The 25,099-nt window shown below is 37.0% G+C and overlaps 1 protein-coding gene across 6 annotated transcripts in view; it reads left to right on the forward strand.

Annotated features, from left to right (window-relative positions):
• Ltbp1 (latent transforming growth factor beta binding protein 1) overlaps positions 1-25,099 on the forward strand; it is a 388,495-nt gene that overhangs the window by 254,531 nt on the left and 108,865 nt on the right. For 4 of the 6 annotated variants that reach the window (XM_076833843.2, XM_076833845.2, XM_077105219.1 and 1 more), the window contains 6 exons: positions 3,796-3,918; positions 10,442-10,609; positions 13,522-13,749; positions 16,007-16,029; positions 18,976-19,075; positions 19,569-19,667. In XM_076833843.2, coding sequence (XP_076689958.1) covers positions 3,796-3,918; positions 10,442-10,609; positions 13,522-13,749; positions 16,007-16,029; positions 18,976-19,075; positions 19,569-19,667 — 741 coding nt within the window. The remainder of the gene's footprint in view (positions 1-3,795; positions 3,919-10,441; positions 10,610-13,521; positions 13,750-16,006; positions 16,030-18,975; positions 19,076-19,568; positions 19,668-25,099) is intronic. The other 2 variants (XM_076833846.2, XM_076833849.2) reach the window with 1 other exon arrangement.

The raw sequence follows: 25,099 nt of genomic DNA on the forward strand, positions 1-25,099 counted from the left end.
ACAAGATCTTTTAAATACATACATGTAAGAATGTCCACAGATCATTATTAATAATAGCCTCTAATGCGAAATAACTCAAATATCCATCAATAGAATGGATAAATTAATTTTGGGATCTTTATACAATGAAATATAATATGAATTTACTTCATGCAACAACATTGATGAATTTTATAACCATAATAGTGAGTAAAAGAAGTCAGATAAAAGAATATATACAATTTTCTTTATATGAAGTTCAGGACAGGCAAGACTAATGAATGATAAAAGCCAGGATTATAGTTAGCTGTGGGCACAGATATATTGACCAGGAAGGGGCTTGAAGAAATTATACATCATGATCTTGGTAATCAGACAGTATGTGCACATATATGCACACTTAAATATGTATATGTAAAAGGTTATCTAGCTGTATACTTAAGATTAACACACATTGATGTATACAAAACAAATAGAGGATACTTGGAAATTTTTTTTTATTAGCTACACATGACAGTACAATGATCTTGACAATTAATACATTTGAATCAAATGGGGTATAATTTCTCATTTTTCTGATTTAATGAATCTCTGATGGCATTTCAGAAAATATGATTTAAAAAAAATCAGACAACTGAAGGAAACAGCTCTTTCTAGAAATTGTGAGCCTGTATGAGTAGGAAAATCCATCCTCCTAGGTTCCTAGGACCAATCGGGGTGGTGTCAGTGCTATCGGTACTGCAAAAGTCTCACTCTGATGAGAGTGTGAATAGAGGAATCTTACATGATTCTCCCTCCTGGTGAACTTTTTGGTTTCTTCCTGTTCAGACCCACAGACTTGCATAGTCCTTACTGTTTTCCTTTCTCTTTTTCTTTTTTTGTCTTAATTCTTGTTTCCCTTTCTGGGGACATCATGGTTAGGACTGTGAGCAATGTTGAGAGGACTCTGAGGAGAGGAATTGGAAGAGGGCACAAAGCAGTGGTTATGAATTGGGCATTTCTGAACGGGGGACACCCTTCACCTTAACAGGCAGCCAGCAGTGGGGCTGGGATAGTGCTGCCACACAAAGTTCCTGTGCTGGCTGTGGTAGTGCACCTCAGCAACCCCAGCTACCCAGGATTGCAGATCCGAGGCCAGCCTCAGCCACTTAGTGAGACCCAAAATAAAATGAAATACAACAACCAAAAAAAAGGGGTGGGGGAGATGGGTACTTAGCTCAGTGGTAGAGTGCCCTAGTATTCACAAGGTCCTGGGTTCGATCTGGGGGTGGTGGTGGTGGGGGAAGCAATAAGCAAGCTGGAAGAAAAGGAACCTCCTAACAATGAAAAATTCTGCGTCCCAAGAATGTGATCATGGAATGTGCAGTGGCACAACCAGTGAATGAGGGGTACAGGCCATTTAGGAGAAGAAAGCTGATAATTATACCCTAGTGGGAACTTGAGGGGAAGTAGGAGAGGAGAAATTTGGTTCAGTCTTTTTGACCACAACTGGCTGGTTACCCGAGCTTGAGGTTTTGCTTGGGACATATGATAGGGGCTTCACTTGGACCTCGTAAGCTCCAGCTGGACTTGGCACTCTTCCTGCTCCTTCATGGTGGTTTTCCTAAGAAGAATGAGTTATGGGGGAATGTTTTCAATTACATGTTGCTTGTAAATGTGCCTTCCAGCACAACATGCAGCCTGATAAAGAACACAATCAGGTGCTGGGCCAGGTGTGATCTAGCTGTCCCCATTTCCAGCTGTGTTCAAGTTGGAGCAACAAATATGCATTAACTAATCGTTTGCCTATCATGACAGATGTTATATTTGTCACTGAAATTAACTTAAAAACTGCCTGGTTTCGATAAAACCTATGCATATAGATAGCTATGATTTCTTAGAATGTGAAGTATGTTTAAATTGCTTGAATAATGATTTGAAAATTTTTTAATTTGTCTTAACTTACATGACAGTAGACTGCTTTTATGAACTTTGATATATCATACATAGATGGGACATAATTTCTCATTTTTCTGAGTGTACAGGTTGCAGAATCATATTGGTCATGTAGTCACATATATACATACAATAATAACGTCTGTTTAATTCTACTGTCTTTCCTATCCCCACGTCCCCTCTCCTCCTCTCCCATCACTTACCTCTACCTAATCTAAGGTAACACTATTCTTCCCTAGTGCCCCCGCCTTATTTATTGAGGACTGTGTTTGCATTTTATGTGATGATTCTGCTAGTATTATTTTGCTATTGATGTGTCCAATTTTAATTTCGCAAATTAATATGCTTAATAAATGTTTGTAAAAGAGTCAATGATGGGAGAATATAAATATTATCTGAAATGGAAAGGCTAACAGCCAAAGTCTATTAAGCCTAAAGGGTCACACTGGATAGAATATAAATAGCAACCAATTTTTCTTCTAAAATTTATCACATTCCTTTTTGATTTTTAATTAATTACCTTTGCAAGTGACTTAAAAATCTTTTAAAAATTACCAATTTTTGGTTTTCCTCTCACATCATTTTAATTTTTTTCTGGATTGACATGTGCTGATGATCTCAAGTCCATGTTTTCCTCTTTTATTTTTTTCCAGAATATTCCACCATTGTTGCTGAATATTTCTATTTGGGTATCCCAATGTGACCTCAACTCTAAAACTGAATTCTTCATCTTCTAGCATTCTTTGTGTCTCAGAACTCCTTCCACCACACCAGCAGTGTTTCCCTGCTCTTTTCTCAGATAAGAAGCTTCCCAGATATCTCTGACTCCTTTCTCCTACTTTCCAGTGTTGTGATGCCCAGTCAAGCACCACACATTGTCAGTTCTTAATACAGAAGAAAAAAAGAACAAATTAGTCACTCCTTATCTCCCTGATTACTTTCACTGTCACCAACCTGGCTTGTCACCAGCCTCCTACCTGCTTTATTCTTCTAGTGATCAGACTTGCAATATCTTTTCACCAAGCCATATGCCGGCCAGGTGAATTTTTCCTAGAGTCTGCTCTTGATTACATCCTTCTGCTCAGAATCCTTTAGTTTAGCTCCTTGTTCTCAATAAAATTGAATCTAAACTTAGTCTGGCTTTTACCAGCTCTGTCTCTAACTATTTACCTTCCTGAAATTTCTTTTCCAGCCAAAGTTTTGACTCACCATTTCCTGAGCCCCTTCCCCTGGCCAGTCTCTGCTTATGCTTCAAGTGTACACTCACACCATTATTCCTTCCCTTTCTCTCCATCCATCCAACCTGCCCCCTCCTGCAAGACTTTCAACCCTGGTGAAGTCTCACTTCTTCCTCCACCTCCAACTTCCTTTAGTGACTCTTCCTTTAGTGACTCTATTTAGACAATTTCATAATTGAATGTCTTCAAGTTATGACTGTCCTTATAATAACTTTTTAGTTTTTTAGTGTTTCATATATTTGTATGCATAGTTAGACTGTCAGTACCTCTAGGATAAAAATTTCTGCCTTACCTGTATGCTCATAAATAGCTGACATACACTAAAACCAATATATATGTTCTGCAAAGCCTAGATTTTTTTTTCTCATTGTTGTTGTTGTGCAGTTTTATTCACTAGCAAATTTTTAGCACCTAAAACAGAACCTGGGATATGGTAGGTATGTAAGAAATGTTTGTTATGTAAATTAAATAATTCTTCAGTAACTTGATTTTAGGTCATTAGCACCTGCTAAACACCACTCCCATCCTTTTCTTACTTTAAGTAAGAGATTATAGTGAAAAAGAAAGTGAATGCAATCTGTAGCTAGAATCTGCTCAACAGGGCTCTAATGGCTTCATCTAAATGACTTTTGTTTTCCTGCAGATATTAATGAATGCCAGCTACAAGGTGTATGCCCTAATGGTGAGTGTTTGAATACCATGGGCAGCTACCGATGTACCTGCAAAATGGGATATGGGCCAGACCCTACCTTTTCAAGTTGTGTTCGTAAGTATTGATCACTTTTTTGTTCCTATTTTGGATCAGTTGCTCTTGGGGTTTATCCAAAAGAAGGGAAATACTCAGTTGTCAAGTGAATATTGTAAATATGCAGGAAAACCTCATAAATTAAAATGACCAGAGGGAAGGCACCAGCTTGATATGGTAAATATGCATCTGTATTATAGAATCTTCTCCAAAATGCATTTAGGAAAATACAATAGCTAAAACTCAAGAGAATGAACACACTGAGGAAATAGACTTCGGTGAAAAGAGTTAGTTAAAATGATCATATCAACCATTTCTGGTACCTGAGAGATGAAAACAGGTTTTTCCCCTCATAAATATTTAAGCATTCTTCAGGCTGAATTAGACTTTGTCTCAGCTTCTGCCTTTAATTATTCCAAATTCTGAGTCACTGGAGTCTGATTTTATGAGGTTTCACTGTGCTTTCTCAGTTGGATAAGTATGGAAAATAGTTACCAAGGCCCTGCATTTCAGATTTTCTATTTCAGTTCTAATTTCAAATATTCTACCCTATTGTCCTCCCAAACCACCAAATGCCTCCGAAGTTATGCTGTTTTATTTTACAAATGTTTCTGAGATTTTCTTTTGTGCACGGGAAGGGTAAAAACCCTCCACCAAACCACATGTTCTAATATTGGTTCTGAAAATACACTACAATTACTACATATCATGTGCCCATTAGCAGTGGATACATTTTAGGTAAAAAGTTCTCAAATGCAGAATTCTTAAAGATTACCTTATTTTCAATATATCCATGGCCATTATTACGGAAGTAGGTAAAAGCTGCAGATTTTTTTTAAAGCTAAGCACAGTTAAAGTTTAACGATCTAAAACTGTTAGGATGGCTTTAAGAGAAATTCTGTATTTTCTTTCTGACCTACTATAGATTAATTTAAAAATTTTTTAAAATGTGGTTTTGTTATATGCTGAGCTGCATTGTTCTTGCTCCTAGTTTTAAACTGGCAGACATTCTTCATGAAGAGACTGTTACTCGTTTTTAGCTGAGTTTCTCTCTCTAATTCTGCAATGCAGTTGAAATAAAGATAAATGTAGGGAAATAAAAATAACAGTCTCATTTATTTTTTTAAGATGGGTTTGGAGTCTTTGGAAGCATTGTTACTAATCATTACTGTTTTCCTTTAAAAACTGTCAAATGCAGATTAGGAACTTTTGCACGTAAGTCCTTTTTTCTGTGTTCTTTTGTAGACAGTTCTGATCCTGAAGCAGGCAGACATCTAATTTTAGGGCTTTTCTTAGGAGGTGGCCAGATTAGCTGTAAAATTAAGTTTGTGTACATGGTGTATTTGAAAACTGATGTAGGGACTTGGAAACCTCAGGTCAAAAATTACAGTGTTAACAATATCCAGATAATTTAGGGATAATTTCCAGCTGATTTAAATTTCTTAAATAAGTATTCTAAATAATTTTCTAATTTAGGTGTAAGAGACTGTAAAGAGTTTTGAATATAAAATTTGTTGTAAATGTCTCCCTACCTCCCTTACATGATTTGACTTATCTGGTTAAAATTCTTACATTACAGATTGCAGATTAGATAAACTTGGAGAACTGGTCACTGAGTGTTTTATGAAACTTTGACTAGATCTGATGTCTAGCATTAAGGGCAGCCATCCAGATTTTAATGAGATTGTAGGAACCTGCCAATGAGAATTTTGAAACACTTGCACATTTTCTTAGTATTTATTTTCCCTGTCATTGCCCCAATAATTCTGAACTTATTAAACAATCATCTATTCTTATTTGAAAAGTAAATAATTCAATTTTACGGTTCAACTTCAACAGCTGAAATGCTAAGTACTAAGAGATGTTTGTTGCTAGTTAAATGTTCCCGTTTAGAATTTGAAGGTCAAACCTGGGCTCTTGCAGAGTTGAGTAGGGAGGTCTCTCCCTCTTTCCTCCAGATTTATGATGTGTGATATCACAGGGATATGTGGAGTTCCTTCAGGGTTTGTGATTTGGAAAAATCTAGCCTAATTTGTGGTAAACTCTGAAGAAATTGTTGGGGGAGTCTGAAGACAGTTGGGAAGGATCAGGGAGGAAGGTGATGGTATCCTTCACTGCCATGCATGATGATAGCAGGAGGTGATTAGGCATGATGGAGGTGTTATTTAACATTTGGAATATATGCTCTCAAGAGGTATAAAACCGCTAGAGACAGAGCATACAAGCAAATGGTGGAGACTAGCAACATTTGTTCAGGCAGCATGAATTTAGGGCATATCCAGGCCTTAAAAGGTGTGGCCGACTCTGTGAACTCCAAGAAATGCACTTGGCAATGGCTGAGGAGCCATGGGAAGCTCTCCCTGTTCTTGCCTGCACTGAGGTGAACACCCTCAGAATTCCTTGACTCTAGCCAAAGGCTGCAGCTATTTCACTCTCTCTCCTTGCCCGCTGTCTGTCCTGGACTTGGCCAAGCCAAAAGAAAGAGAGGAGGAGGGTGCTGGCATGTGCTACCCCTGATCTCTGTGTCTGTGGCTTAGGATGTAAGCAGTGTTCAAACCTGCCTCCACCTATCTTGTGGGGAAAGGTGAAAATTTTAGGACTTGTCAGAGTAAATTCAAGAAAAGTAGAATAACCTTTGCAAGTGGAACAGGAAGGCTTTTTGTCTTTGAGCTGCCATCAGTTTTCTTCAGGAATTTAAGAGTTGTAGGGTGAGCGTTGCTGAGGGTGTGTCCAGTAAAAGTGCCCAGATAAAAGAATCCAAGCCTGGGCTTTTACAGTTTCAAAGTCTTCTCGACTCATGGACTTGAACTTGATGGATAGGAAGAGGGTTGGAGAGAAGATGTGCTCAGAAACTTCTGCTGCAGCATTGGAAGTCACAAGATGAAGAGAAGAGTCCTCTAAACACCATTCACATTTATGTGTATGATTTCTTTTTAATTTTCCTAGCCTCTTTATGAGATGTATTATTATTCCTCCCTTGCACATTGAAAGATGGAGGCCAGGTGAATTTAAGAAATTTCTCAAAATCACACGGCTAATAAATGACAGTTGAGATTTAAAACCAGAATTTTGCCTCCAATTTTAGGGTTCTAGATTAGAGGCTGGCAAAGTATAGCTCATGGGCCAAATCTGCTTGCTGTGTCTGTAAATGAAGTTTCAGTGGATCACGATCACGGCCATCTTTGTGTCTTTGCTTCAGGCTACTTTTGTGCCCCAGTGGCAGAGTTGAGAAGTTGAAACAGAGACCATATTGCCCACAGAGCCCCAAACATTTACCATCTGTCCCTTTTCAGAAAAAGCTTATTGACCCATAGTACTGTTCAGTGGCATTTTCCATGACCATGGGAGTGTTCTCTCTCTGCTGGTACAGGGGCCACTAGCTATGTGTGGCCAATATAACTGAGGAATTGAATATTGGTTTTATTTAATTTAAATTTCATCCAAGTAGCAATGCGTGGCTAGTTCCTAATGTGTTACACTGCGTAGATCCAGGCTATTTTTTAAATAAAGTGAATGGGTAAATTACGACTACTTTTCTTGCTTTCCCCTTAAAGTGTGCCTACCTTCCTAGCTTGGTGGGTTTTTTTTTGTTGTTTTGTTTTTTTGCCCATGATGACCTTCTCCCAATCTCTCAGGTGGGGAGCCGATCATCTTCCACTGTTTCACCTCCTTTTGTTTCCAAGGAAGCCGTTAAACCTTCATGACTGATTTATCTTTCTGCCTTTCTTTTCTTTCCCCCTCCTCTGTGGCTAGCTCAGCATAGGCCCCTGACTTCTCTGATCTGGAAGTTTGACATCTCTGTGCAGATAGTTTGCTCCTAGTTAATAATAGTAACAACAAAATCCTGACAATAGTAGTCTTATTACACACTTAATAATGCCGGGCACTGCGATAAACACTTTATGTGATTATTACATATAAAATTTACAAGATCTTTATGAGATTTGTACTAATATTCTTCCTATTTTAGAACTGAAAGGAATGAGGCACAGAGAGTTAAGGCTTCTTTCCAAAAGTTACACAGCCTGTAAGTTATGTACCCGAGATGTGAAACTGGAGCAATCTGATATCACAGACTGGGCCTTTAATCAGGAAGAGGGAACTGGTCTGAACTGATGATACTACATCATTTATTTAAGGAGAGCTGCTATTTAGTGTTACATGAGACATTGAAGAATTCATGGTCTAGCCTTACAATGACTTTAGACTGTCTTTGATTTTGATTCTCCTAGGCTTTATTTTTAGTAACCCATTTCCCAAAAAGCATTCCCTGTGGTTCTTACTCCTGGGAAGGCCACCTCTCAGACTCAACTGAACAGCTTTACCTGCTCCCCACACATGCACTCATGCTCATTCTCATAGAAACTTTAAGATTTAAAGGGAAGAAAGTGTAATGTGGAATTTCATCCAAGAATTAAATGAAGATGTTTGGATGGGAGGGACAGCAGACTTGTAGGGATGGCTGGTCTCCATGTCCTAGCTATCTCTGAAGTCCTTTCTAGTTTTCAACTTCTTATAAATACCAGATTGATTTGTATCTGCCTAGTGATATTCATCATTCACATTTTAGTACATCAAAGTAGCAGGTCTTTGAAAGTATAATGAGAATTTATTATACAGCCCTGGAATTAGGACTATCTTTAACTATTAGCTCCTTCCTTCCTTCCTTCCTTCCTTTCTTTCTTTCTTCTTTTTTTTTTTTTTTTTTTTTTTGGACTGAAGCTAGGGTCTCCTTCATGCTGGGCACCTGAGTACATGAAGAATGAGTCTTTTAATATACCAGTGAGGAACCCAAATAATAGAGCTACAGCATTTTACCTTTTGGCTCTGTTTTGTAATTGAACTGCCACCAGCATTCAGTGCTGGACTTAGAATCAGAGTTATATATGTGTTTATTACCATTTTGAAGAATTGTCTCTAGCCAAGAGCAAAGAATTTGTCTTCCTGACACATGTGGTATTTCTAGTAGGTTTTATATCTCTGAAATGTTTTTCCATTTAGTGTATCTAAATCATTTCATCCTGATTTTAGCAAGACATCCTGCAAAAAAATACAATCCAAACAAGTGCTATTTTAGTGTACCTTCATATAAGAACCTACACATACCCTTTCTATTACTACTCTGTCCTGCTCTGCTCCAGACCCATTCCCACTTCTTCTTTAGAAATCTTTTGGCAGCTCTGACTCTTTAGGTTAATATAAAACCTTAAGTCTCAGTAGAAATGTATACTATATTTTACATAATATATGTAGTAGACCTAATGAATTATCCTTTACAACCAGCCTTCCAATCTGAGGTCACAGACACGTAGACTCTAAACACCATCTTGCATTTTCTGGGCAGTAGTCGTTCCTGGATTTATGTGTCGTGTTGACTAGAATGTGACAGTGCTGTAGGTGGTTAATAAAATAAATGGGATTGCTATGCAAGTTATTTGAAATGATAAAAGAATAATAATAAATAATTTAGGTATTAAGATAGAGGTAGTTTTAAAATGTATATGTAAAATAGGCTCTTGTGAGATGACCTGATGTGGCTCCTTTGGAAGTATGATGTGTAAGTTATGGTCAATTTGGGGAGAAAATTCTGGAGCAAAATCCTTTGTGAGCTATCTAAGAACTATGTGCATGTTCTGAAGATTATATCACCTACAGCCACACACACACACACACACGCACACACGCACGCACGCACATACACACTATGTAAGTGCTGCTCAATTATTACAGGGATTTATTATCTTAATAACTATGCTCTTAAGTTTTCTTTTAATTTTGGTCTGTGACTTTTTGATTATTTATAACTTACTTGTACAGAATCCATAAAGTGAGTAGGAGAGGAAAAGACCCAGATTTCTCCACATTCCCATGATTTTAGGAGCTATGGCAGAGCTGGCCTTCCTAGACATAGTGTGAGGTTTTGGTTTTGTTTTGTTTTGCAATGCTGAGGGTTGAAGCCAGGACCTCAGGCAGGCTAGATAAGTGCTTTACTACTGAGATACACTCCCATCCCACATGAGAGTTTTGAAGCTTCAGGAAAGTCTCTTCCTCCAACCCCCACTTCACCTATAACATCTACCTTTAACTTTTCTTCATGTTGGTGAACTTCTGCCACTGAGCATTGATCAAGTTGGGTGTAAATGTACTCAAGAGAATGGAGACGTCTGGTTTTATTTTCTGTATTTGAAATTATTTATTTTAAATATGAGTGGATGATATATATTTTATGTCTACTGTGAACCAAGGCTTCTGTTGAAATTGTTTATTTTCACATATGCATATATACTGATTTAATGCTTGCTAAAAGGAAAAATGTCCAAACAGGGATAGAGACCATCACTGTTACAGTATTTGGTGCTCTAACTCTAAAATTCATTTGGTAAATAGATTCCTAATCAAGGAGGGTGAAACCATAAAGCTAGATGGATTGATTCTAAAGTATTGATTCTGAAGTTTCTAATCCATACTTGAATGTCCATTTTTCTTTTGCTTGAAAAGTTAATTTGGTTTTCATGCATGACATCAGACTTTGTCTCTGCTTCAGCGGATCCCCCTGTGATCTCAGAAGAGAAGGGGCCCTGTTACCGGCTTGTCAGTTCCGGAAGGCAGTGTATGCACCCTCTGTCTGTTCACCTCACCAAGCAGCTCTGCTGTTGTAGTGTGGGCAAGGCCTGGGGCCCACACTGTGAGAAATGTCCCCTTCCAGGCACAGGTAAGACATGCCTACTGAGGACTCATGAGCATTCCCAGCCACATGAGTAGGCAGGATGACTTTGGTGCCTTGGGTCATTTTTGACTTCTGACTTCAAATTTAGTCTTAAATAATACAATATGTTTTTATGATTTTTGTAGAATCCATAGACATACAAGGATGAATCAGTGGGGAAAAAATATGTGCAAAGAGATCTTACCATTTTTCTGGGTTTCACTAAACTTCTTTTGAATATTAAGAAAAGTCTTAACATTTTATCTACAGCTTCAAGAACTTTTAAGTCTGATATTTAAGTATAAAGACCAGGAAGTTTCATAGGGTCAAGTGCTGTCCTAAGCATTGGCCATTCATCATTTTTACAATATCTAAAACTTGAGCAGATTGACTTAGTTCATTATTTATTGAACACTGTACTTAATTTCTTTAATTGAAAATGGAGGGAATTGTATTTATGGCTGAATTCATAATTGAATTTACACTATAAAGATTAATAACTCCAGAGCAGATCTTGCAAAACCCCTATGAACTATTAAGAAGTTGAAACTTTATCCTTTAATTCAGTACATTATTTCCCAGTGTCCTGAAAGGTTAAATTTCTCTAAGTACTTCTTCTTACCAAGAGATCAGCAGCTTCTCAAGTGGGATGAAGTAGAGTGAAACAGAAGAGAAAAACAGAACCCACAAACATTGGGCGTGATGTGATCAAGGAAATAATTTCTGTTTCACTGGCTCAGGGTGGACATGAGACTAGTCCATGGAATTGCTTAGTTGACAGGATGCTTCCCACCTAGGAGGGGCATTAAATCTCACAGGGCCATGTTATATCTTTAAGCCATAACTTAAATGATAACAGAGTTTAGTTACGAATGTATCATGACCCACTTTGTTGGTGGTCAGAACCAGGAAGAACAGTTAAGGTGAAACATAATACAATGTGATGGTTAATTGGTAGACTAGATAATTTTAGACACCTCTGATAGGTTCCCTCCTGTGCCATAACTCATTATTAAAAAATGACAATGGAGCTGGGAGTGGTGGCACACACCTGTAATCCCAGTGGCTCCAGAGGCTGAGGCAGGAGGATCACAAATTCAAAGCCAGCGTCAGCAACTTAGCAAGTCCTTAAGCAACTTAGTGAGACCCTGTTTCTAAATAAAAAATTAAAAAAAAAAAAAGGGCTGGGGACTTGGCTTAGTGGTTAAGCACTCCTGGGTTCAATCCCTGATTTCAAAAAAAAAAAGAAAGAAAAGTAAAAAATCATTATAACAGACACATTTCAATTAAGTTCAGTCTGAGAGTTCTGTAATCCTTATATGAAGAATATAACTCAGCCCCCCCATTGTATAATAATTGATTTAAAAAATAATACTAGTTTTTTTGTACTTAATTAATTTTTGGTTATATGATTTTCATAAAATATTTAGTTCGTGAATAATTCAAAATTTGATAGAAAAACATGTTTTCTTCTGGAAACATCTATTTTCAAGTAAGAATTCTGATTCCTAGTTCAACATAAGAACAAGGCTCTACCGTTAAGCATGTGATCCTTGGAAAAACAATATTTTAACATGCTTTAAAGGAGTATTTTAGAGTTTCCTTTTTATTGAGAACTAATTTTAGGTCCAGAACATTCAATAGAAGATGTCTTGTTCAGTGAATGTGAGAAATGACTTCTTTTACTTTCAATTTTAAAAGTAGAAAAAAAAAAAAAAGGGACCATAAGCTCCTCGGTGTCTGCATTTTGGTAATTTGTCTCCAACACCAACAGCAAAGGGATTAGGTGGATTTTTCCTCCCAGGCCACACACTACCCGCCAGCCACCCTCGTCTTTCCCCCTCACTATTCCTGGGGATTATGCAGTGGAGGTTAGCAAATCACACTTGTCGAGTTCATTTTTTTTCCTTTTTCTCTTTTTTTTTTTTAAAGAATACAGACCACTTTTTCTCTGGCAAGGATAGTGATTCCAGGGCACAGAATATTCCCCTTGTCCTCTGGGTAATTAAAGTGACTGGTCCTGGCCAGGCTTTGCCCCGTGGTCCCTTTGCTGGAAAAATAGACTGCAGGCTGAATGGGCGTTGCCTTTCTGCCTTGACCTCTGTCTGCCATCTGTTCAGCGAGTCTCACTTCCTGGGAGAATTACTTTCCCTTTCAGACCTTCGTAACCATCACCCCATTACCAGGGGACACCCTCCATGTGGGCTGTGCCCTGTGCTTTCTTCAGCTAGGAATAAACCATGAGGAATGTTCCTCTGAGTCATGCTATTTCTTTTCTCAGTTTCTTTTTCTTCTTTTGCTTTTCCCTCTTCTTTCTTTTTTTCTTTCTCTTCTCTCTCTTTCTCTTCTTGCTCATTCTCTAACTTTAGAGATGTCACCAAGCTCTTTGTTAATAACTAATGAAAAATTATATCAAAGCAGGAGGAAAAGAAGAAAGTGTGATTCTTGTGGATTTAATGCATGTTCACAAATGAGATTATGTAACATATGCAATGTCTTCTATATATAAACTGTCTCCTATATATTATATATATTTAAAATGTAACATGACATACAAAAATAGTATGAGTAATATCTCCTAGTTGGTTGTTTCTTTATTTATATATTATATAATATAAAATATATGCTCTATATATGTTATTTCTAAATGTCCTGATTGCATAGGATGAGAAATTAACAGGTGAATATATTGAAGAAAAGAAATGTTATATGTTAAAGAAAAGGTTGGATTTTTTTTTCCTGTGACTATGCAAGTTTATCAGAAATTAAAGCAATTTGCTTACATTTTGCATCTGTTTTTAAAGTCTTAAATGTACCTATTTTAGTGATGATTAAGAGATATTCATCATGATATTTTCCTCTGTATAAGTTTGCACTGTTAGATTTTTAAAAGGAATATTTTCCCATCCCAAATCTAGCTGCTTTTAAGGAAATCTGTCCTGGTGGAATGGGTTATACGGTTTCTGGCGTTCATAGACGCAGGCCAATCCATCACCATGTAGGTAAAGGACCTGTATTTGTCAAGCCAAAGAACACTCAACCTGTTGCTAAAAGTACTCATCCTCCACCTCTCCCAGCCAAGGAAGAGCCAGTGGAGGCCCTGACCTTCTCCCGGGAACACGGGCCAGGAGTGGCGGAAACGGAAGGTGAGAGTGGAACAGGATTGTGGACTCTAGTCATGTGTCTGTGTTCTGTACTTTGGTTTCCCTATTTGTACCCCTCTAGCACAGGGTTTCTCAGCCTCAGCACTGTTGACATGTTAACTTGGATGATTCTTGGATGAGTGGGGAGGCTGCTCTGTGTATTATAGGACGTTTAGCAGCATATGTGACCTCTAAATGCTAGGGAAATGCCCCCACCTTATTGTTATCAAAACCAAAAATTAGATGTCTAAACGTTGCAGATGTCTCTGAGTGAGGGATATAAAGTTATACCTGATTAAGAATCACTGCCCTGGAATAATATGTACAGAGCAGGTAATAATATTCCATGTTACAAAATTGACCAAGTTCTGCTGTTATGTTGTGAGCATGAACAAGAATGTAACAAGCCCCACTATTACGTCTAATTCTAATACAACAATAAAATACATATAAATACGAAAATAAACGATATTCCATGATAATTTCAGACACTTTGGGTGCTACTTTTGCTTGATTCTTTCTGGAAAGAGATTTCGATCCTTGAGGGAACAGTCCTGATTCATTTCTGTGTCTAGAAAGCCATTTACTAAATCCTTGTTTAAAAAGTGGAATCCACAGACTTAAAATTGTTAATGCATCAACTGAGCTTCCATGAAAGAGTGTAATGGGCAGTCAGGAATAATGGGGGCAAAATGCCAACGGGTAGCAGATGTCTAGGGACAGATCTGGGAGATCACCTAGTAGAGTCCTCTCATCCACCTTCTGAGAACCTGAGACCTAGGGAGGAACACAACAGCCACATGTCACATAAAGAGTATGTAATGGTACCCATGATCAAGAGTGTATTTCTCCAAGGAAATTGTTAAGGCTTTATATTTGAGAGAGTCTAGAAGCAGTTGATCTTTACAGTCTCTCACCCTGAGGAAGAGGAATTACTCTATGTCTTTATATAAACCTGTATTTCGAAGATTTTGAATATTTTGATTACCACAAAATTTTTCATTCCAGAGAGAAGGAATACTAATTTTAGCTCTGTATGAAATATACATATGTACTCTAAAAATAAAGGTCTGTTGACTTTTCACTGCAGAGGCTTAGGATAGAATTTGGGGTGCCCACTCTGTATCTTGAGAGGATATATGCTGTCCAGGTTGGTGAAGAGTGGGGGACTTGGTGTAGCCTCCTTCTTGGGAGGAGGATTTTTCTGGGCTCTGGGCATTGGTGCATTCTGGCCTATTAATTCCATTCTCTTCACTCCATGAACTTCTTCCTTGATTAGGCAGAGCAAATAGGGCCTCACCTGAAATTGCCTCTGTACACTTCGCATGGCCTAGTGCTTGCAGTGGGGTTTGCTATGATTCTGCCTCCAGACTTTCTTGACCCTGGGTTTGGGAGAATAGAAAGTTAGTTGACTTTTCCAGTCATAAGATAGCCCAGCAGTGATTTGAATATATTGGGTACCCTTTTTGTTTTAAGGAATTAATGCACCTTCCCAACATAATCATCAGCTGATGATTATGGAGACCCTGACACAAGAGAAAAATCTTAGTGCATGTGAGCCCGAGGCTTAGGAACTATTACTGAAGATAGATTCGTGCAAAGCAAGTTTTTTAAAGTACAAAGGCACAAGAACATTCGTGATTGTGTAGTATATAATTTGTTCAATATATTGATGCTAATCTCCAATTCAGCTCTTATTACATGAGTTCTCCCCCATAATTTAGTTAGCATGTCTTCCTCAAAGTGCTTTGGGAGTTCATTAAAGAATAGACTACATCAAGATTGTAGCATTCATTCTTATGCCTCTTATTGAAAAAGTGACATTTCTTTTTTAACATTGACACCAGAAAGCATTTCGAATGTTATATATGAGATTAAGGATAAGTGTTTGACCCATTAATGAACATGTTTGTTTTCTAAGACATGGGAAGTTTTACAAAATTAAGATTCGCATAAAATAATGTACCAAAAGTATTGCCTAGTTTAACTTTTCAGTTTATTTACCTTAATTTTGAATGATAGATTTTGAAAGGCTTTTTCTCATTTGCTCTCTCAATTCCTGGAGTTGAATGAAATACCATAGAAAGTTCTCTCTTGATCATGTGTAAAATTCTTTAAAATGGCAGATGACTATAATTCTTTGTTTTATTTAGTTTGATTCTTAATGTTTTTTTGCAGAGATGCTGGAATTTATTGCTTTTTAAACATTGAAATATGATGAATGAATTATCCTAATGCTCTTTTTCTTTTTTGATTTTAGTGGCAACTGCACCTCCTGAGAAGGTAATTTATTCATTGTTTTCAAGTCTTCTCCTTTTTTTTCTATCTTTGAAATTTTTCTTTTGTAATATATGTGGGTTTTTAAAGTTGAAAGCACAATAAGATGTACTTTATGCATCATTTAGTTTAAGGAATTCAAGCATCCATTCATTCAAGAAATATTTACTGAGTATCTGAAATGACTGACACTGTCTTTAGTGTTAAGAAAATAAAGAGAACAAATCAGACAAAACTCCCTATTCTCATGGCACTTAAAGTGAGAAGAAAATGGTGGGAACTGATGGCAATCAGGGACATAAAAAGAATTCAAAGAGTTGATGGATTACCTGGCCCACCCAGGGAAAAAAAGGCCCTGACATGTTCATGTAACTGTGTGTTCTTACAGTGCATGTAAAAATAAGTCAGGTATTTGCTAATTCAACTAAAATTTAACATGCATGTTTGAGTTGAATTAGAATAGAACCTTGAAAGCTGTAATAAATATTGGAACATTGTTTCTTTTAAATATTACAGAAATGTATATTGATCTGGTTTGGGGGCATAAAATGACACTATAAATTGTGAAGCTAGATTTGCTAGATTGAAGTCTTATTTATGTAATATTGTACTTTCTTTGGATTTTGCCTTGTCTCTTTATTAAAAACACGAAAATTAGGTAACTATTGAATGTTTATACATTTAAGTATTCATTCAGTTGATAAGAGTGCATCAAGTATTAGAATTTAGATGGAGTGATACATAATCTATTATAAATAGTTTTAAAAATTGCTAGCTTACAAATATGGGGTAAAATAACATTAATGCCATCACGTATGTGCTAAAAAGAATCCAGAAAAAGGAAATTATGATTTTGATAGCACTCAAGGAAGAAATTATGGTATATTGAGCCTGAAACAAATACAATAGATATGCATATTAGACATGCACATTTGCAGCTCCTAGCTAGTATCTCTAAAGATTAGTGGTGTACAGTAATTTGCAATGTTGGTGATTTTGAATTTAATTCTAGCTGATATATGGGAAGAGCCATTTAGCTTAGATTCAGGCCTGTTAACTTTCTGAGCCTCATCATAACTCAGCTTTGTTCTTCTGTTTGTGATTGAGTTTATGGTAACTGTTGTATTCTTTTAATTACATTTTATTTCCAGAGGAGGTAGTGGGGAAAATGCAGTCATATCTCTGTGGTCTTGGTACTCTACAAAGGTTTCAAGATGTTGAAGATGGATGAAGAGAAAGGAGCATGGTCCGGGGTGGGAAATCTATATGTGTAAAGGTGTGGAAGAATGATGTCAAGGATTATGAATGACTTGGTTAGAGAAAGAATCTGAGACTGCTTTTGGAAGTCTTGGAATACCAGCTACAGTTGCAATCAGCAGGGAAATAGACAGCTCCTCACCTGGACCCTCCCTGTCAGGTGGAGAAGTGACATTGGTCAGGAAGGCTGCTGCCTCATGTTGTTGGGTGAAATCGTGTCTATGAACTGCAGGAGTGGGATGCCTCTTGATCACGATCTGCCCTTTGTTGGCCTTGGCCACAAGCTGCAGGGAACAGGGTGTAATAGAGACTGATTGAATTAATCTCTGATAGGTACTAGGAAGCCAGTCCAAAGTTCTTAAGGAAAGAGGGATGTGTGGGAAAGTGTAATAAGTGCTCAGTGTTTCTGGAAGATGAATCATGACAGGCTTAACCTAGTTAGGGAGAGAAAGAGCCTGAAAGGTCAATTAGATGATTACAGTAAACTGAACTTGAAAAAGTAAATCCAGACTGGGATGATGGGGACCACAGATATGGAAAAGAGTGAGCAACCATAAGGAGTCATGCAAATGAGCAGGAGTTGGAATGAAGACTGGAAGAGAGAGGACTAAAAAGTGACTTCAAATCTAGATGGGATGTATCGATGACTGGTGTTGACAGAAATGATGACGTTGGAGTGGCAGCCTGGATGATTTTGTGTGTGCAGGGGAGTGGGCTTGAGAAATCTGTGGAACACTGAGATGAAGTTACCCTTCAAGCACTTGTGCTTACAAAACTGAGTCTTCTGATGAAACGTTCAATCTGGCTGTCTATTTTAGAAACAGAAAAGAGGTGATAATTGAAGCCAGGAGAGAGGATAAGAGGCAAACAGAAGCTGGGAAAGTGAGCTTTCTGAGACATGGCAGTAGTTAAAGCCAGAGCGGTAACAGTGAGGAAGTAACTTGATGAGTACTTTTGATTAAGTGTTGTTATGAGCTCCCTGGCCCCACACAGGGTGGGCCAAGGCACGGATCCTTAACTAGGCTTAATTGTTCAGTTGGCATGAGCCCTACAGAGCTGTAACTGGGAGCTGAGCTATAGTGATTGATTGTTTCTTTGCCTGAGGTCCAGGGGACAAGAACTGGTAACAGGATATGTTTGGAAGTCTCAAGTCCTCCTCCAAGACCGCAGCTCCTGTGGCTGTGGCTGCCTATCACTATTCAGGGAGATGGCGTTGTCAGGTTATTAGCTGTTGGTTAATGGAAGCCATGATGAATGACTGGTTTAAAATATGATAGCTTAGCATGTGTTCTTTGTTATGACGCCATTGCTGTATCCACTGTGTAATCTACAAAGGGTGGCTGGCCATCTTAGTGGGCAAAGCCACAGGTGAATGAGACCAAGGTTTAGGCCTCACTTGAGGTACCCTGTTGGAGACCAAATATGGCCCCTTGAGCCAAGGCCATTGCTTTAAAGGTCTGACTGAGCCTCAAGGAGGTGACTGAGAGTGTATGTGTAGATCAGCACTTCTTATAAAACTCAAGGGCTAATGGCACATTTTTTTTAATGCCACACAATTATACAGATTTATATCTATGGTGTTTCTTTGCTTTCCTAAAGACATTATTAATTAAACAAAAATGGTCCTATGTGTGAAACTGAAAGTAATTCCCACATTCAATTTTCCTCTCTCCCCCTACTAATACAACTACCCAGGAAATACCTTCATTGGATCAAGAGAAAACCAAACTTGAGCCTGGTCAACCCCAGCTCTCCCCAGGCATTTCAACTATTCATCTGCATCCACAGTTTCCAGGTAACTTATGTTGATCTGTGCTGTTTCTAACAGTATTCAGAATAAAAGCAGAAGTTGGGAATTTTTGTGTGTCTTTGATTTTGCTTAAGAATCACTGGAGTTCATAATTGAGTTTAAATGTAAAAAATGTATGTTAAAGCATTTTGTTCATATGCTTACATAATGTTAACATAGCAAAGTACTGTAAATATAATAGAAAAGATGAGCTTTTACTCTTTTTGTTATGAGGAGTAGTATTTATTATTCAAAAATTATTATTATTGAAAGTCATTATTTGATGATTGGTCATTGTTCATGACTTCTCAGTTGCTCTCAGATATTCTTGTTAAATATTGAAAACAGAGCTGTGAATTAATACCATGAGCTCTATGGCAGTTCTTGATATCCAGGAGCTATTGTGATATATTATTAGACTAAACTGTGCTTGCATTTTGAAATGGGATCTCCATACACAGGCTTTAATTTCCTTTTTATCCTCCACTTCCTCATGCAGTGGTAATTGAGAAAACATCGCCTCCTGTGCCTGTAGAAGTAGCTCCTGAGGCTTCTACATCAAGTGCGAGCCAAGTGATTGCACCTACTCAAGTAACAGGTCAGTACTGTGTTTGCCATGTTACATATCCTGTGGAGACATGTGTTTGAATCTATTTAAAACAGTATATCAAATTTTAAGCTTGCTTGTGGTATAGTTAGTCATAAAAGCGAATATTTGGAAATAGTATGATTTATTAAAAAGTATGGATAAATAAGTTATAGAATGGTATATATAATAGAATATGACATAATTATTAATGTTTTAAATGAATATTTAATATGAAGAAATGCTTATGGCATAATGTTTATTAAGAAATATAGAACATGATGTAATGATTCTAATTTATTTTTTAAATGTCTATAAAAAGAGAAAAAGAGACAGAAAGGAAATGTATCAAAGTGTCAACTATTACCATTCAATGGCATCACGAATAATATTTATGTTCTTCATTATATTTTTATGTATTTCCTAAATTCTTTATAATAAACATTTTGTTAGGTTTAAAAAGATAAAAAAAAATGCATTGTTTATGAAACAAATGCAAAAACTTAAATAGTTACATCCATAATGTATATTGAGCTCTTACAGTTTGGCCAGGCACAGTGGTGCTTGCCTGTAATCCCAGTGACTCAGTCAGTAGAATTGCAAGTTCGAAGATAATCTAGGCAACTTAGTGATACCCTGAGTTCAATCCCCAAGAATGGGGAAAAAAAATGTTGAAATGAGCTCTCATAAATCAACAAGAAAAATTACTAAGGAGAAATGGAGAAAATAACGTAGTCAGAAAAGTCATAGAAAAATAAATAATACCAACGAACATATAATAGGAAATTTTATGTAATAGAAAAGATGAGCTTTTACTCTTTTTGTTATGAGGAGTAGTATTTATTATTCAAAAATTATTATTATTATCGAAAGTCATTATTTGATGATTGGTAAATACATGTAAATTTAAATAGGATAATACTTTATTCTTATCAAATTAGTGGCTGTGGCTGCCTTCCACTGTTCAGAGAGCTGGAGTTGTTATTAGCTCTGCAGTTAAAGGAGGCCATGATGACTGATCCAACAGAACTGTTTTTATTAGGGTGAAATTGAGACTTTTACCCATTGCTGAAGGGTTTTCCAGAAGAGCATAACCCAAAGGATATATGGAGAGACATAAAGAAAGAGCTTTATTATGAGAGATCAGTTCACAAGATTCTCAAGCCTGAGGAGTCCCACAATCTGTTATCTGCTGGTTGGGGGCTTAGGAAAGCTAGGGATGTGGTTCTAGTCCAAACCTGGGGGCCTGAGAACCAAGGGAGCCAGAAGCATAGGTCCCAAATGGAGTTGGAAGGTCTGAGAACCAGGAATACTGGCATCCAAGGACAGGAGAGATGATGTTCTTCTACGCCTTTTTGTTCTATTTGGGCCCAGCCCTCAGTGGGTGGAAGAGGTCCACCTGTATTGTCTACTAATGCAAGGTGCTAATTTCTCCTGAAAACCCTCATGCACAAACACCTGGAAAAAGTGTTTTACTGGCCATCTGTACATCCATTAGCCAGTCAAGTTGACTTATGAAATTAGCCATCACAATGTAAGTAAACTTGATTCAGCTATTTTAGAAAACGGACCAGCAATATGTATAAAGAACTGTATAAGCATTCAGAACTTTTGACTCAGTAATCCTATTTTAAGATATCTTATATAGGGAATAAAAATTTCCCCAAAGACTGTGATGTTTTATATAAATGGTTACTTATCACAACATGATATATAACAGAAAAAATAGAAATAAGCTAAATATTTAAGTTTAGAGAAATAAATAATCATGTTATATCTATATATTGAAAAAATATTATTATATCACTACCAAATATAGTATTTTTGAAGAATTTTTACTACAGTATAGAAGGATATGGTCACAAAATATGGGTAAATTTAAGATGAAGGATATAGCAAATGGAAAATTTAGAGTATTATACCAATTATATAAAAAAAAGACTTATATACCTTAAGGAAAGCTGGGAGAAACTGCATCAGATATTAGTAGTGATTATTTCTTGTAGTGAGACCTAAGAGGTTTACAGGTTGATTTCTTGTTAGAAATTTTTTTTTATTTCCTACTTTTTGTAAATTGAACATAATTTTAGAGTTAGAAAAGAATGTCACTATGGTATTCAGTTAGAGAGGAGAAATAAATTTAAGAGACGTATTGTTCAACATAGTGTAGTTAATAATAATACATTGTATTCTTAAAAAGTGCTAAGAGAGCAGATTTAAATGTTCTTACCACAAAATAATAACTATGAGGTGTAATGCCCATGTCAATTAGTTAGATTTAGTCATATCTATCTATCTATCTATCTATCTATCTCATCTCAAAACATCATGTTATATGCAATAAATACATAAAATGTAAATGTCAATTCAGATAAAAACATATAAATTTGAAAAGATTGCCAAGCAGCATCATATGAACTTATTCTAACTACACTCATGATACCATTGCAGGACAAGATTGGTAGTGTGTAGCCAGAATAACTAATAGAAGAGTGCATACTCCTTAAAATATTCTGTCCTCAGAAACATATACAGCATATGTTACATTTCAAATGTTATGTGTTTAACTTTAAACCATTTTCTCAAACATGTGAATGTACCTGTATTAGCGACATCAGGCTAGAAATTGCTTATAAAAAGCACCTCTGAGCTGAGGTGAAAGGCCAGGTGACTAAGACGAGTGGAGGAGGCACCCGGTGGTCTCCTCAGTGCATTTCCAACTAGTCTAGTGATAGAATCAAGGCACATCTGCTACAGAGCCCTCAATTGCATGGCAACCACTCTTTGGTTTTACTATTAATGCTGAGGGGAATGCTACAGAAATGTTAGCAATTCTGAGTATTTGGGGAGTCATCCAATGAAACGATAGTGATTTTAACAAAAGGTATGACTAAAATTATCTATTTTGAGGTCATATATGAGTATACTCACTTTATTAAACACATGTATACTGCTGTTCTTTGCAAGGTCTCCCAGTTGGTAATATACTGTCTTGGTTAGCAAGGATCTCTTAATTATTTACCTTAATGGTAAAAATATATATATATTTAAAAAATGAAGTGTGACAGTGTAATTCACTAGTTTTTTTCTAAATAAATACTATATTTCCATTTTCCAATTTGAAGATGAATTTAGTTGTGAATGGATATGGCTAACTTCAATGGACATACTTCTTGCAAAATAACTTTGCAGAGACTAATTAAGTTTGGCTAGATGAAGGCAGTTTCTTCCTTTAAAGGCAGCTGTGTGAGAAATAACAAATAGAAGTTGCTCGACTTCAACTGAACTGTGGAACTGATTGAAAAACATGAAAGCAGCCCTGCCGTATGAAGTTGTCAGAAGACTGTGTAATTGGAGTCTGGCAGAGAAACAGGGCTAACATCTGCTGTCACATGTTTGAAGCACAAATATTTATTTCCAAGAAATAAATGATGCTGAATTTTTTTCTCATGTAGTAGTTGTAAATGCTTGCACTACCTATAGTAAAAAAAAAAAAAAAAATCTTAGTGAAAGAATCAATGAGGAGAAATTATACAGTCCAAAAAGAAAAGGTTGCAACTTTAAAGCTCCATTGTGAGCAGTGATATGCATTAACATAAGATTATTGTTTGTAGCAAATGTAATTTAAATCAAAATGTAGATGGTCCCATTGGTTGGATATGAGGACCAAACATAGATCTTAGGAGCAAACTGACCAATGCTTTCAGGAACATTATATAATTTTTTTTAAATCAAAAACACTGAGGCAGTAAATTATTGTTACTGTTAGTTTCTCCCATATCTGAAGAAAGAGATAAAATTAATTAAAGTCTAAAATAAATATGATCAGCTCTATATTTCATAGTGATGATATCTTTATGGTGGTGAAATTGGAAGTAGGGTTTATAGATTTTTTAGCCAAACACACTTTGACATGTAATAATTATAAAGTGAGCTGCATATTTGCAGGAAATAAGTGTGATATTTTCCACTCTTAACAGCTGACTTGGTGGCTTGCAACACTATGGGTGTACTGTTTCCAAATAAATTATACGTTTCAGCATATAAATTCTTGATTTAGCATAGGGTCTTAATAGCTGAAGGATAGGTTGGAAAAACCAAACCTTTATTTCTCTGGCAAATATTTACAAAGTGGAAACATCTGTTTCAATTGTTGTGGGACAATTTATGCTCATTGTGGGGCAGTTAGAAAGCCAGGGCATTTTTGTAAACCTTGCCATGAGTTCACATTTGATGCCTTGCTCAGACTCTTCCCGAACTTTCCCCGTGGCCCTTGCAGACCAACCAGAAATTATTCTTTGTCTCCTTCACTGCCTTACAGAAACCTCTGTAATTACGATGGCCCAAGTATTTTTAAAGCTATTTGCTCATCCAGTTTTTCCAGAACTCACAATTGACCCCTTTAAAAATGTTTGTCCCTGAAGCATATTCCGAATGTCATTACAGTCTCAAGAAACTATGTATGCTGATGGAAAATGAACTCTTTAAAAAAAAAAATGTAGAATCATCTCGATTTAGTGTTTCCAGACGCCATTTTTAAGGCACTGATTCATTTGCTCATTCATTCATTCAAGTCATCAGATGATGGATGACCTGGAGGTCAGCACACTCATTTTCACATTTTGCCAAAAGCTTTCTTTTTCATTTAATTTTAGAAAATAAAGATATACTGCTAAATCCACCATTGGCCTTGCTGCTGGGGTGAATAGAGCATTTGGTTTTTCCATTGGCTTTTGGTCATGGTTCTTTTTCCAAATTCTAAGTGGACTGCAGCCAAAGAAACAGAGTGAGGTCCTTGGACTGGTGAAGGTGAAGTTATTTCAGGGGCACATATCAAAAGAAAGGGTAGGGCTGCCCATGAACCCGGAGGCATATGGATGTTATAAAGCACACATGAAAAAGTCCAGTGGGGACACTTGCTTGACTGCCTCTCTGGGAAGCCAACCGTGCTGAAGAAGAAAAGCCATTCCCAGTTGCCAGTGTAGTGCTGGGGCTGTGCTGTCTGTGGGAGGCTCTGCTTCTGTGGTTTCCAGGGCTTGTGTTGACAGTTTGCTCTAAGTGTCTGTTTCTCCACAAACTGGCCCATTCTGTGAGGATAGGTTCACATGCCGATATGTGAGCGACCTCCTGCAAAAATATAAAGCCGGGTGTCTTTGTCCTAAAAAATAGAAAAAGCAGAAAATTCATCCTGTTCTTCAGGGCAGCACCCCCAGGACTTGTCTTTCTGTGTGCTGTCAACGTGCTTGAGAATGACAACTTAACAGGGGAGTGGGGAAAGCTCAGCAACAGATGAGGAGACATGCTTTAAAAATAAAAAAAAAAATTAAAAAAATTTAAAATATGGGTAACAGTGTGGGTACGCTGCCAACTAACTCTTGGATGCCCAGTGAGTAGAAAGCAGACTGAATGTCTTGGGGGCATTGTCCTGTCTACCTGGACAGGTG

Source organism: Callospermophilus lateralis, chromosome 14 (assembly GCF_048772815.1).
Source record: "Callospermophilus lateralis isolate mCalLat2 chromosome 14, mCalLat2.hap1, whole genome shotgun sequence".
Taxonomy (NCBI): domain Eukaryota; kingdom Metazoa; phylum Chordata; class Mammalia; order Rodentia; family Sciuridae; genus Callospermophilus; species Callospermophilus lateralis.